This window comes from Mandrillus leucophaeus, unplaced genomic scaffold (genome assembly GCF_000951045.1).
Source record: "Mandrillus leucophaeus isolate KB7577 unplaced genomic scaffold, Mleu.le_1.0 Scaffold11, whole genome shotgun sequence".
Taxonomy (NCBI): Eukaryota; Metazoa; Chordata; class Mammalia; order Primates; family Cercopithecidae; genus Mandrillus; species Mandrillus leucophaeus.
Genome location: NW_012099209.1, coordinates 4,195,958 through 4,209,249, shown reverse-complemented (window position 1 = coordinate 4,209,249; position 13,292 = coordinate 4,195,958). Strand labels below are relative to the sequence as shown.

Sequence of the window (13,292 nt, the reverse complement as noted above, 5' to 3'; positions counted from 1 at the left end):
CCGGGCTGCTCTATCCGGCCTGGTTGGGTGCCGCAGCCGCTGGCTGCTGGGGCTGGGGCAGCAGTTGGGTGCAGATCCCCGAAGCCGCGCTGCTCGTGCTTGCCACCATCTGCCTCGCGCACGCGCTCACTGTCCTCTCGGGGCATTGGTCTGTGCACGCGCATTGCGCGCTCACCTGCACCCCGGTAAGTGTGTACGCGCGAGCCCGACCCCCAGCACGGTCGGGCCTCGCCGTAGGTCCCAGCTGCGGCCTTCCTGTCGGTCACCAGCCCGACCTGGGCCACCTATCTGCTGGGCCTGGGTCCCCAGGGGCACCCTCTACACTTCAGCGCAGGCTTAATCATGACCCCGCTGCTGACTTGCTGTGCAACCCTGGTGCAGGTTATTTCCTTTCTCTGAAGTCCTCCCTGGTATGGTCATTTAGATTCAATAATGTAATACTTGTAAAAGGCTTAGCGCAGGGCCCAGCGTACGTCGCCCAGGTCAGGTAGGACTTGTTAATGCTAGTTCCCATATTAGCGACTACTCTTGTTGTTTTGGAAACGGGCCTATCTTCCTTCTCGTTTGTCTCTTACCTTGGTTTTCAAAGTGTAAGGCGAGACCACTCGGATAGGTTTCCCCCATCTATGAAGCTTAATTTGTTCGTAGACTGAACCAAGTCTTGCTGTCCAGTGCTCAGTGGTCTTCCATACTGTGATGGAAGGGAGCATGAAATGCAGTTAATTACAATGTTGAAGAGAGGCAGAAGTGTTTATGAGCGAGTCACTAACATGATGTCTTTTCGCAAAATGAGGGTGGTGATAGTTCTGCTCAGGATACAACAGCAAGCAAGGTCGTGCTCCTGACCTATAGTTGTGAATGACCAAGTGTCGTCGGAGGAGTTGGTGACTGTGAGCTGCCCTGGGCCTGAAGCAGTGACTGTGCCATCTCTCTGGGCCTGCCTCAGGTGACACCAGCAGGTTTGCAGCCATGGACACTGAGGTATATCAGGACGCTTCCCCTCTGATCCCAGGAGTGTGTTTGCCTCAAGAAGAGGAAAAGGGAACAGCATCAAGGGCTACAGAAAGACAGAAGCCCCCTACCCTCTCTGGCTCTGAATGTGGGTAGAATCCTCATTCTTCTCTCCTGAGAGACTGAACCTGTTCTGTCCTTCAAAGAGATTTATCCCAGGGGAGGAGCTCAACTTGGTGGCTTTTGAGGTAGTACAGTGAAAGATGCCAATGAGGGACAAAATAGAGGTTAAGGGGACTGTGGCACCGCTCAAACTTCAGCTGCCTTTTGACCTGCAGCTAAACAGCTTAGCTCTTAACTTCCTCTCCAGGGCTGGAGAAGTGGGAGGAGCTGAACAGCCATCAGCCAGGAGAGGCGGGTCTGGGTTTGATTCAGATCTCAGAAAGGGCCGCTTCTGCCTTCTGAGTTTCAGTTTCCCCGTTCTGTAAACCGAGAACCGTAACACCTACCTCTGGGTGCCATCATGAGAACGGAGATGATATCTGCAAAGTGCCCTCCCTGGGGCCAGCATGGCGTATAGCCTCTTGTACCTTTCTTCCATGACGTCACATTTGTAGTTATGTGATTGTTATTATTTGCTGCCTGGTTTAGAGGCCCATGAACCACCCGTGGGATGGTGCTTTGTTTCTGCGGGTCGTCATTGTGCTCCCGGGTCTCCATGCGGCTCCGTCTAGCAGAGCCGCAGAGGGATGGATGCGGTTCACGGGATCCAGGGAGCACTGAACGAGCTCCATTCAACATTTCTGTGTCCTTGGTGCTGGGGAAACAGCAGTGAACAAAACAGACAAATCCCCCTGCCTTTGTGGTGTTACTGGGAGGGAGAACTCATAGTCAGCAGTTGATGCTAAAGAGAGATGACATCTAACATCAGGACAGGATGGAACATTGCCGGGAACTTTAGATGGGGCAGCCAGGGAGGGGCTCCTGGGAAGGTGATGTTTCAGCAAAAGCCTGAGGCAGCAAAGGAGCTGTGTTAATGTGTATTCTGGGCAGAGAAAACATGTGCGAAGGCCCTTTGCTGAGGCTGAAGCGCGGTGGAGCCCCATGTGCATGTGGAGCTGTGGAGTGTAGTGAGCAGGGTTGGTGGAAGAGGCAGAGCTGAGCAGAAGGCCAGGGGGCCTGTGATGGGGGCGGGGGCTTGGCTCATGTGAATTGAGGGCATACTGGGTGGGTGCCTGGCAGCCTTCTTCCTATTTGAGTTCATGTCACCATCAGCAGAGCAGAGTCCTGGACATTCGGTGCTGTCTGTGCGCCCAGCTTCCCAGCTTTTTTGTTTTTGTTGTTTTTGTTTTTGTTTTGTTTTTTGGAGGTTTTTGTTTGTTTGTGAGACGGAGTCTGGCTTTGTAGCCCAGGCTGGAGTGCAGTGGCACAACCTCGGCTTACTGCAACCTCCGCCTCCCGGGTTCAAGTGATTCTTCTGCCTCAACCTCCCAAGTAGCTGAGACTAGAGGTGACTGCCACCATGCCCAACTTTTTTTTTTTTTTTTTTTTTTTTTTGTATTTTTAGTAGAGATGGGGTTTCACCATATTGGCCAGGCTGGTCTCGAACTCCTGACCTCGTGATTTGCCCCCACCCCCGCCCCACTGCCTCGGCCTCCCAAAGTGCTGGGATTACAGGCGTGAGCCACTGCGCCCGACCTTTTTATTTTGAGACGGAGTTTCGCTCTGTCACCCAGGCTGGAGTGTGGTGGCGCGATCTTGGCTTACTGCAAGCTCTGCCTCCCAGGTTCACGCCATTCTCCTGCCTCAACCTGCCAAGTAGCTGGGACTGCAGGCACCTGCCACCACACCCGGCTAATTTTTTGTATTTTTAGTAGAGATGGAGTTTCACCGTGTTAGCCAGGATGGTCTCAATCTCCTGACGTCATGATCTGCCTGCCTTGGCCTCCCAAAGTGCTGGGATTACAGGCGTGAGCCACTGTGCCTGGCTGTTTTGTTTTGTTTTTTTTTTTAAATTGAGATGGGGTCTCACTCTATCACCCAGCCTGGAGTGTAGTGATGCAATCTTGGTTCACTGCAACCTCCGCCTCCCAGGTTCAAGTAGCTGAGATTATAGGTGTGCACCACCATGTCCGTCTCATTTTTGTATTTTTAGTTGAGACAGGGTTTCGCCACTTTGGCCAGGGTGATCTCGAACTCCTGACCTCAAGTGATCCACCCGGCTTGGCCTCCCAAAGTGCTGGGATTACAGGTGTGAGTCACCGCCTACCGCCTACAGCCTTGTGCTCTCAGCTTTAAGTATGGCACCAGAGGCACAGCAAGGTGGTCTCCTTTGTCCTGATGATAGATGAAGGAGTGACAGAGGCAGCACCAGAGCCCAGTGGCATGTTTCAGAATATGCCCATAGAGCTGCTGCATCCAAAACCTCCCCAGGGGAGGTCTTGAAACTGTAGATTGAGAAGAGCTAAGCCGCAGTGCTCTCTTTGTCTCTGTCAGGAGTATGACCCCAGCAAAGCGACGTTCGTGAAGGTGGTGCCAACCCCCAACAATGGCTCCACAGAGCTTGTGGCCCTGCACCGCAATGAGGTAGGGACTGCCTGCTGGGCTCCTGGAGGAGGGGCTTGAATGGGATTCTCAGGCGCTGACACCCCAAGGTCAGGGGCCTCTGTGGCGAACACATCTTCTGCCACAGGGTGAAGACGGGCTCGAGGTGCTGTCCTTCGAATTCCAGAAGATCAAGTATTCCTACGATGCCCTGGAGAAGAAGCAGTTTGTCCCCGTGGCCTTTCCTGTGGGAAACGCCTTCTCATACTATCAGAGCAACAGAGGCTTCCAGGAAGACTCAGAGATCCGAGCAGCTGAGAAGAAATTTGGGAGCAACAAGTGAGTCCTTGATTTGCTTGTAGCACCTTTGCCTTTCTGTCCTGCTCCTCTCCTGATTCAGAATGCCTAGGAAACGGGACAGAGGCATCTGCCCTTTTATTTATTTATTTATTATTAATATTTTTTTTTTTGAGACTGAGTCTCGCTCTGTCACCTAGGCTGGAGTGCAGTGACGCAATCTCAGCTCACTGCAACCTCCGCCTTCCTAGTTCAAGCAATTCTCCTGCTTCAGCCTGCCAAGTAGCTGGGAATACAAGCCCCCCCCACCACCCCTGGCTAATTTTTGTATTTTTAGTAGGGACAGGGGTTTCACCATGTTGGCCAGGCTGGTGTCGAACTCCTGACCTCAGGTGATCCTCCCATGTTGGCCTCCCAAAGTGCTGGGATTACAGGCGTGAGCCACTGTACCTGGCCAAATCTGCCCTTTTAGCCAAACGTCCCAGGTGAATGTGACACCGTTTGAGCAACATGCTCTAAGTCCAGTCTCCCCTGAACTTGCCTGTTGGCAGGAACCCCAGAGGGCCTGCAGCTGGAAGCCCGTGCTCTGAGGTGTGAGACCCTGAGTATAAGGTTCTCCACAGGAGTCTGGCCTGTGGCCCCTCCTCAGCAACTGCTTCATTTTAAATTCTTTAAAAATGTTTGTTTATTTCTGTAGAGATGGGGTCTCGCCATGTTGCCCAGGCTTGTCTCAAACTCCTGGCCTCAAGCCGTCCTCTTAAGTCAGCCTCCCAAAGTGCTGGGATTACAGGCGTGAGTCACTGCACCCAACCTGAACATTTTAATCCTCACTGTTTCGTGTCTGCACGTCTCAGCGTTTCAGGAATGGTGATGAAGACAGTGACCAGGTCTGGTCTTTTGTACTGAATGCAATGGCCAATGTGTGATGCACACCCTATCCCTTCATCTTCACCAAAACTGCAAATGCTGACACGTGGCTGGGAGCTGAGAACTGGGCTCCAGACCCCATCATGACCTTGTGACAATGGTCCTCAACCTGGAAACCCACAGAACACCTAGGGAGCTCTTTCCTGACTTAATCACTGTTCAGAGATTACAAATATGTTGACTACAACTATCAATCTAATACAAGGATTTATAAGAAACATTTAGCGACTTCCCCTACCCCAAGGTTAGCCAATCACATTAATGACCTGTGGCAACTACGTTCCCTTTCATGCTCTTCTTACTCACGCAGAGGTACCCAGCGAGATACAAGGGAAGGGCTTATTGTTTGATAGCAACGAGGTTGCTCTTTGGTTTCCTCTTCTCACATCCCATACATAAGACGTCCATCCAGTTAAAGGGCAGAGTGAGAATGGCCCTCGTTGACATGACTGGCGCCCTGATCAGATTGGGCCCTAGCACAGAGTGCTGCAGAACACACCCTTAGGCCCGAGTTGTTGCATTCTTGAGCGTTTCGTTTTTGTTTGTTTTGTGGTTTTTTTTTTTTTGGAGACAGGGTCTATCTCTGTTACCCAGGCTGGAGTGCAGTGGTGTGATCGTGGCTCACTACAGCCTTGAACTCCTGGGCTCAAGCATTCGTCCTGCCTCAGCCTCCCAAACAGCTGGGACCACAGGCACGCACCACCACCCCCAGCTAATTTTTAAATTTTTGTAAAGAGAAGGTCTCGTGGTGTTGCCCAGGCTAGTCTCCAACTCCTGGGCTCAAGCACTCCTCCTGCCTCGGCCTCCCAAAGTGCTGGGATTGATTACAGGCATGAACCACCCTACTTGACCCATTCTGGGGCTTTAATTCAGGAATCGTAGAAAATCTCAGTGTTGGTGGGGCTGGGTCTCAGTGTCTTCTGCTGTCTGTAGCTTCAGGGCCTCCATCCTTCAATCCGAGGTTCCTTCTCTACTTGCTGCGTCATTCGACCAGATGATGGGCTCTCGTCTGCCACCAGCCCCAGGCTGCCGGGAAGAGCATATTGCAGATTCAGGAGCTTCATCTGGTTTATGCAGAGCCAAGGGCTGTGGGCGGGCAGCGTGTCTACCCCAGGCGCAGCCAGGATGAGGGAGAGCCACAGTCAAATGGATCCTCCCATCTGGAAGCTCGCCAGGGCTCCTGACACCCACATGTGGCTCTTGGTTTCTTGAGAGGGGCCTGCCATGCTCAGGTTGGAGGGGTCAGAGTGGAGGCTCCACACCCCAGAGGCCTTGCCCTGGGAACAGGATGGGGCCTGGTCTCTTGCAGGGCTGAGATGGTGGTGCCTGACTTCTCGGAGCTTTTCAAGGAGAGAGCCACAGCCCCCTTCTTTGTATTTCAGGTAAGGCAGCAGCTCTGGCCCATCTCCCCATTTCCTCGCTTGGGGCTTTCCTAGCCGGAGCAAGCCTGCCCACCACTTCCAAACCTGGAAGCTTCTCCCCGTCCTCACATGTCAGAGCCGGTGGGCAGAAAGAAGGGGCTCATGGGAACAGGGCAGGTAGAGCAAGAACAGACGGGCTGGCGTCCCACAGGTGTTCTGTGTGGGGCTCTGGTGCCTGGATGAGTACTGGTACTACAGCGTTTTCACGCTATCCATGCTGGTGGCGTTCGAGGCCTCGCTGGTGCAGCAGCAGATGCGGAACATGTCGGAGATCCGGAAGATGGGCAACAAGCCCCACATGATCCAGGTGCAGCTGCTGGGGAGACCCAGGTAGGGGGCGCGGCACAGATGCGGCTTCTGTGCTGACACACGCGTGTCCCACCCAGGTCTACCGAAGCCGCAAGTGGAGGCCCATTGCCAGTGATGAGATCGTACCAGGGGACATCGTCTCCATCGGTGAGGCCGGGTTCTGCTCAGTCCCAGTGGGACCCCCAGCCTCAGGGCCTCTGGCCAACCCTCCTACCTCTGCCCTGCAGGCCGCTCCCCACAGGAGAACCTAGTGCCGTGTGACGTGCTTCTGCTGCGAGGCCGCTGCATCGTGGACGAGGCCATGCTCACGGGGGAGTCCGTGCCACAGATGAAGGTGCTTGGTGGGGGATGGGTATCCTCAAACTACTCAGGAGGAAACAGGCCAGGAGGTGGAGGCCCAGGGAGTGGCAGGGATCCCCCCCAGGCACAGGCGGAGGAGGCAGGGTGAGCATGGATGAGCTCTGTGTACTGGGGAGCTGGGTGGTGGGGGCGAGGAAGGAGGTGAGAGAGCCAAGGGCATCCAGGGTACATTGGTGCCCTGGGATGTCAGACCAAGGTGGGCTGGGAGCAGCCTGGAGCGGGTGAGTCCCGGACGAGGCTAGGTGCAGGCCCCAGGGAACGGGTACTGTGAGTGCAGTGGGGAAAGACAGGACGGGGTGAGGGTGAGGACCCGGGAGCTGGGTGGAATGTGCTGGTTGGGTGGGGAGCCCCCTGGCTCATTCCAGCCTCAAGGTCCAGCTGTCCAGGAACTCAGATGGAAAAGGAACCAAGGTGGGCCTGGTCATCGAGATTCATGATCTTCCTCCCCAGGAACCCATCGAAGACCTCAGCCCAGACAGGGTGCTGGACCTCCAGGCCGACTCCCGGCTACATGTCATCTTCGGGGGCACTAAGGTGGTGCAGCACATTCCCCCACAGAAAGCCACCACCGGCCTGAAGCGTAGGTGCCTCACGAGCATCTAGGGGTATCTGGGCTCCCACCCACTTTGCCCGTTTGCTTGATCATGAGAGAGTCAGGACGAGGAGACAGGCATGACGGTGACTCTGCTTCTCTCCCCAGCGGTAGACAACGGGTGTGTGGCCTACGTCTTGCGAACCGGATTCAACACATCCCAGGTGCAGGGCCAGGTCTGGGGAGGGTGGACCCCAGGGCAGTTGGACAGCCAAGGCATCAACCCTTTCAGACCTCAGAACATCTACCCCATGGGCTGACTCTGGCAGCACAGCCCTGGACCTGGGCCAGGGTACAGAGGCCACCCCGAGACCAGGCCCCCTCTCCCAGGCCTGAGGTGCTGGAGGGAGCCCAGACAGCAGAAAGACTGTCCCTCCATCCCTCCAGGGCAAACTGCTGCGCACCATCCTCTTCGGGGTCAAGAGGGTGACTGCGAACAACCTGGAGACCTTCATCTTCATCCTCTTCCTCCTGGTGTTTGCCATTGCTGCAGCCGCCTACGTATGGATTGAAGGTAAGCGCCACGGCCTCTGCGGTCCCCTACTCCCGCCCTCCGAGGCCCCAGGCTGGCAGGCCCTGTTTCCACAGGTACCAAGGACCCCAGCCGGAACCGCTACAAGCTGTTTCTGGAGTGCACCCTGATCCTCACCTCGGTTGTGCCTCCTGAGCTGCCCATCGAGCTGTCCCTGGCCGTGAACACCTCCCTCATCGCCCTGGCCAAGCTCTGTGAGTGTGTCAAATGGGGTGGGGCCGAGTAGGCTGGGGCCAAGCAGGACCCCTGACCTCACTCCCACCCCTAGACATGTACTGCACAGAGCCCTTCCGGATCCCCTTTGCTGGCAAGGTCGAGGTGTGCTGCTTCGACAAGACGGGGACTTTGACCAGTGACAGCTTGGTGGTGCGCGGTGTTGCCGGGCTGAGGTGAGTGTCGGGGGCCTGGGCCAAAGGTCACCCAGATGGAGTTTCTGGGAAGTTGAGAGACAGGTGGCCCATCCACCCCAAGCTGTTGCAGTGAGGGCCCGTCAGAGGCCCTGCCTCAGGGGTTCATTTCCAGGGGCTCCCCACAAAGTCCCGGGTGTGAGCCGTGGCAGCGGCATGGGGGCTTAGCTCAGGCCTGGAACATCCCACGCCAGCCATGCGACTGCAGTACCCGCATGCACGATGCCTGGCTTCTGGGGGCATCTGTGAAGCAGGTGTGGGTCTCAAAGACACAGTTGGCGCCCAAGGCCCCCAGTGACTGGCACAGAATGAATGTCAATGGGTTCTTCTGCTGATGGAGATGTAGCTTCGCCCTACCCGCCTGCACCCTGTAACCAGTTGTTCCCTGTCCTTGCAGAGACGGGAAGGAGGTGACTCCTGTGTCCAACATCCCTGTAGAAACACACCGGGCCCTGGCCTCATGCCACTCGCTCATGCAGCTGGACGATGGCACCCTCGTGGGTGACCCCCTGGAGAAGGCCATGCTGACGGCCGTGGACTGGACGCTGACCAAAGGTGAGGGGCTGGGGCCTCAGGCCCAGCAAGGGGGAGCCACTGGCTCTCACAGCCCTAGGCAGGTGGGCTGCACCCTTCAGAGGATCTTGGGGACAGGCAGACCTACAGCTCTGATGCTCCCCGAGGTGGATGGCCAGAGGTTCACCTTAGACCCAGGACAGGCCACATCCTCGGGTGTTCCTCTGGGTTGTAATCTGCCCTGTCCTGGCGGAAGCCACAGTACCAGGGTCCTCCGAGCCCAGGTCTCCCAGCTCTGGACCAACCCTTGCTGTAGCCCACAGCCCCCGATCAGGCCCTGGGGGTGGCAGGAGGGAGGTGGGGAAGGCCGGGGGGAGAGATAGGGGCTTGGCTGCCTCTTTGGAGCAAAGCCCCTCAGGACTCGTACTTATTTGTTTCCAGATGAGAAAGTATTCCCCCGAAGTATTAAAACTCAGGGGCTGAAAATTCACCAGCGCTTTCATTTTGCCAGTGCCCTGAAGCGAATGTCCGTGCTTGCCTCGTATGAGAAGCTGGGCTCCACTGACCTCTGCTACATCGCGGCCGTGAAGGGGGCCCCCGAAACCCTGCACTCCATGGTGAGCTGGCCTCAGCCTGGGGCAAGGGGTGGGGCGCGGGGCAGCCCGTGACATCCCCCTGCGTTCCCTGCAGTTCTCCCAGTGCCCGCCTGACTACCACTACATCCACACCGAGATCTCCCGGGAAGGAGCCCGCGTCCTGGCGCTGGGGTACAAGGAGCTGGGACACCTCACTCACCAGCAGGTACGGGCCCAGGCTCCCCCACCCACCTTCACCATGTGCCTGGCCCGTCAGCTCCTCCCTGAGTCACTTCCTGTGCCCTACAGTGCCAAGTTGAATGGTCGCGATTTTGTCCTCCTTGCCCCACCTCTAGCTTCTACCTTTGGAGACCCCAAATGGCACTCAGTCTGTCTCCTGCTGTGGGGAACCACCCGGTCCTGGCTCATGCAGAGCACATGCAGGCCTCACCTGCCCCAGTCCTGGTGTGTCCCTGGCTCTACTCTTCTGCCCTGGTCTTGGGCAGGGCTTGGTGGCATCAGCCCTCTCACCATCCATCCTCCACACATCCCACCCTGTGCCTCCACCACCGGCACATCTGCGGCCTGGCTTCTTCCTGGCTCCTTTTCGTTCTGCTTGCATCCTACAGTTGCAGATCCTTCCCGAATTTAGCCTTAGGTTGCAGTGCTGTGTGCAGAGTCCACAACCAGGACATAGAGCCACATTCGGGGGACCCAGACTCCCCAGTCACTGCCAGATCCCACCCCCCGAGCGTGCCTGGTACCCTCCTGGCATTTCTCCCCTCCCAACCCTCGCATGTCCCCGCTGCGGGAACAGGGCCTTCCATCATTCCCCTGGTTCTTAGCGCATGGTCAGAGCTCAGGAAATGCAGACTGTGGGTAGAGGGAGGGACAGATGATGAGGGTACCCCGTCTGTCCACAGGCCCGGGAAGTCAAGCGGGAGGCCCTGGAGTGCAGCCTCAAGTTCGTCGGCTTCATCGTGGTCTCCTGCCCGCTCAAGGCTGACTCCAAGGCCGTGATCCGGGAGATCCAGAATGCGTCCCACCGGGTATGGGGACAGGGCTTGGCTCCACCCTCTGCATGGGAAATAGAGGCGAGGAGATGACAATTACAGCTTCATGGTGGGGGTGGGCACCCAGGTCTCACAGGCTGCACATTTTGGCTAAGCAAGATGATAGCTCAGGTGCTAACGTTGCTCCTGGCCCAAGGACACTCTGGGACCCGCCTATGCTGGCTCCTCTTACCTCCACAGACCACTCCCCTCATCCCCCACATCATGGAAAGCTGGGGGCGCTTCTCTCCACTTCCCTGATCCACCGCCATCCTGGAGAGAAGGCAGCTGAGGCTGGGGAGTTGAGGGGTAGGGGGCAGTGTCTGCCTGTCCTGGTGGCTTCTGGTGGCTTGTGTTTTCTATTTTGGGACTTAGGGTGTCTTTTGCTAAAAGACAAGGGGCGAGTGAGCTGTCTCAAAGGATGATGACTCTGGGTCAGATGGGTGATGTGGTTAGTCCCCACCGGGCCCAGAGGTCATGGTCCCATCCTCCTGTTCACTGAAATGTTACCCCCATAGGCAGCTACCAAGCAAAGAGGGCCCACCTCAAGGGCAGGTTGTTCATTTGTATCGCAAATCCAAGCTAAGGGTGTCTTCAGAAGGACACATACACGTGTCATTTGGGTAAAATGACCTGGGTGGGGGTGGATTGTGGCCCTTGGAAGCCCATTCAGGGTCTCGGTTAGAGGCCCAGGATCTCCCACTGTGGCCTGCCTTAGAAGGAGACTTGGCAGCCTTGTCTCTGGCCTAGAGCTTGGCCCTAGGCTGCCCTACTGAGCTTCTGCCCCTCTCTCCCCAAGGTGGTCATGATCACAGGAGACAACCCGCTCACTGCATGCCATGTGGCCCAGGAGCTGCACTTCATTGAAAAGGATCACACGCTGATCCTGCAGCCTCCCTCTGAGAAAGGTGAGGCCCTAGCCCGGCCCACAGTGGGGAAGGGGGACCCTGAGTCCAAGAACAGCGCCCATCGCAACAGCCCACCTGTGTGCCAGGCCTCAGCAGCACAGTGTCTTCAAATGCCTGGCACCACGGTGGCACCACTAATCACAGCCCTGGCCCACTGGGCACCTCGGACAGCATGCGAGCGTTCACTGGGTCACAGGTCCCGAGAAGTGTGGAGTGTAGGTGTTTATTTACCATAATGAGGCGACAGTCTGACTGCCAGCTCAGGTTTCCTGTGCACTCATGGGCAGATACTGCTCCTACTACGATTACTCCCTATCCTCAGCATCATCCTCATCTCACACCCTTTTTGGCCCAGCAAGCTGCCCATGTACCGAGCGCTCCCTTCCCAAGCACAGGGACTGCTGGCATCCTCAGCCGCAGTTGATGGCACAGTTTGCCCAGTGTTCAGCCTGACCAGACCCCAGGCAGAGCACTCCGTGCGTGTTATTATGTTGGTCCCTCCACCCCACCCTGCACCACACGGGGTGGCTTGCCTTCCCCACGCCACAGAGGAGGAAGCTGGCTGGGTAAGCTCTCAGGGCCCCTGCTTTGTAGAGAAGGGACAGAAGCTCAGAAGTGAACCCACTTGCCCAGGTCACTTGATGTCCCCATGGCTAAGGATTGGAACCCAGACAGCCTGACTCCAGAGCTCATGGCTCCAACCTGTCCCTGGTGACCTCTTTGAGCAATGCCCTGGATTCAGACTGATGAAGAGGCAGACATACAGATCCAGCCCCTCCCAGCTAGAGGTGTGGGGCTTACCAGATACCTGCCCCAGGGCTAGAGGGAAGACCCCTGGGCGCACACAGTCCAGGGCCTGCATGAGTGTTGACAGAGGGTCCTAAGGAGAACCACATGGCGCGGGGTTGCCACAGGGCTGGGCCAGAGCGGCTTCCAGAACCTCCAGGCCACCTCTCGGAGGACTCTGTTCCTGCCCTCCTTCTGTTCTGTTGGTCCCAGGCCCAGCTACCGGGGTCTTCCAGGGCCTGGGGATTGTGGGCAGGTGGCCTGGAGCGGATGAGCAGGACTGTTGATTGAAAAGTGAAGCTGGTCTAGCAACAGCTGCAGCACCAGCCCCCCCGGTGGAGGTGTGCTGCCCTTCAGGGTGAGACGGTCCAGGGTGAGCAGGCCAGTGCCGGGAGGGCTGGTGGGCCGCCCTCGGCCATCGCAGCGCCCAGCATCCAAGCCAGGGCCAGCCGTCAAGAAAGGGGAAGTGGAGCAAGAGGACGTTGAGAACTCGGGGGCCCTGTCAGAGTGGGGAGGGGGCCCAGCCCCGAGAAAACAGGATTTCAGAGAGGCCACGGGCGCAGGGATAAATAAGGTGAGGGCCTGGTGTGGGGTTTCCCAAGGAGAGCGCCATAGCCCCATTCTGTGTGTTTCAGGTTGGGGGGCCTTGCATGAGGTGGGCGCATGGCTTAGCTGGGGTCAGGCTGCCTGGGTTCTAATCTGGCTCTGTCCCATGCTCTCAGGCAAGTAGCTCAGGCCCCAGGCTCTTAGTTCCACCCTGCACACCTGAGGGACATTCTTCGTGGAGTGCCCAGAGCAGGGCTGGGGGTCACCTGCGTGGTTAGGGAGGTGGGGGCTCCGGAGAAGAGAGACTAGCCAGTGCTGGAGTCCGAGTGGAGGGAGGGCGCTTCTGAGCTCAGGGAAGCCAAGCCCCCAGCCCTAACCCTAGGTGCTGCCCGCAGGCCGGCAGTGCGAGTGGCGCTCCATTGACGGCAGCATCGTGCTGCCCCTGGCCCGGGGCTCCCCAAGGGCACTGGCCCTGGAGCACGCACTGTGCCTCACAGGCGACGGCTTGGCCCACCTGCAGGCCACCGACCCCCAGCAGCTGCTCCGCCTCATCCCCCACGTGCAGGTGTTCG

At 57.3% G+C, this 13,292-nt stretch overlaps 1 protein-coding gene across 1 annotated transcript in view; it reads left to right on the top strand.

The window, feature by feature from the left end:
* ATP13A1 (ATPase type 13A1) overlaps positions 1–13,292 on the top strand; it is a 22,579-nt gene continuing 9,287 nt past the window's right edge. Inside the window, exons 1-18 of the mRNA XM_011991348.1 lie at positions 1–185; positions 3,448–3,537; positions 3,644–3,834; positions 6,029–6,101; positions 6,292–6,447; positions 6,527–6,596; positions 6,677–6,783; positions 7,260–7,389; positions 7,510–7,565; positions 7,789–7,915; positions 7,990–8,127; positions 8,202–8,322; positions 8,738–8,895; positions 9,295–9,470; positions 9,544–9,654; positions 10,352–10,477; positions 11,280–11,388; positions 13,116–13,291. Of these exons, the coding sequence (XP_011846738.1) occupies positions 6,036–6,101; positions 6,292–6,447; positions 6,527–6,596; positions 6,677–6,783; positions 7,260–7,389; positions 7,510–7,565; positions 7,789–7,915; positions 7,990–8,127; positions 8,202–8,322; positions 8,738–8,895; positions 9,295–9,470; positions 9,544–9,654; positions 10,352–10,477; positions 11,280–11,388; positions 13,116–13,291 (1,827 nt within the window). The 5' untranslated portion in view covers positions 1–185; positions 3,448–3,537; positions 3,644–3,834; positions 6,029–6,035. The remainder of the gene's footprint in view (positions 186–3,447; positions 3,538–3,643; positions 3,835–6,028; positions 6,102–6,291; positions 6,448–6,526; positions 6,597–6,676; positions 6,784–7,259; positions 7,390–7,509; positions 7,566–7,788; positions 7,916–7,989; positions 8,128–8,201; positions 8,323–8,737; positions 8,896–9,294; positions 9,471–9,543; positions 9,655–10,351; positions 10,478–11,279; positions 11,389–13,115; position 13,292) is intronic.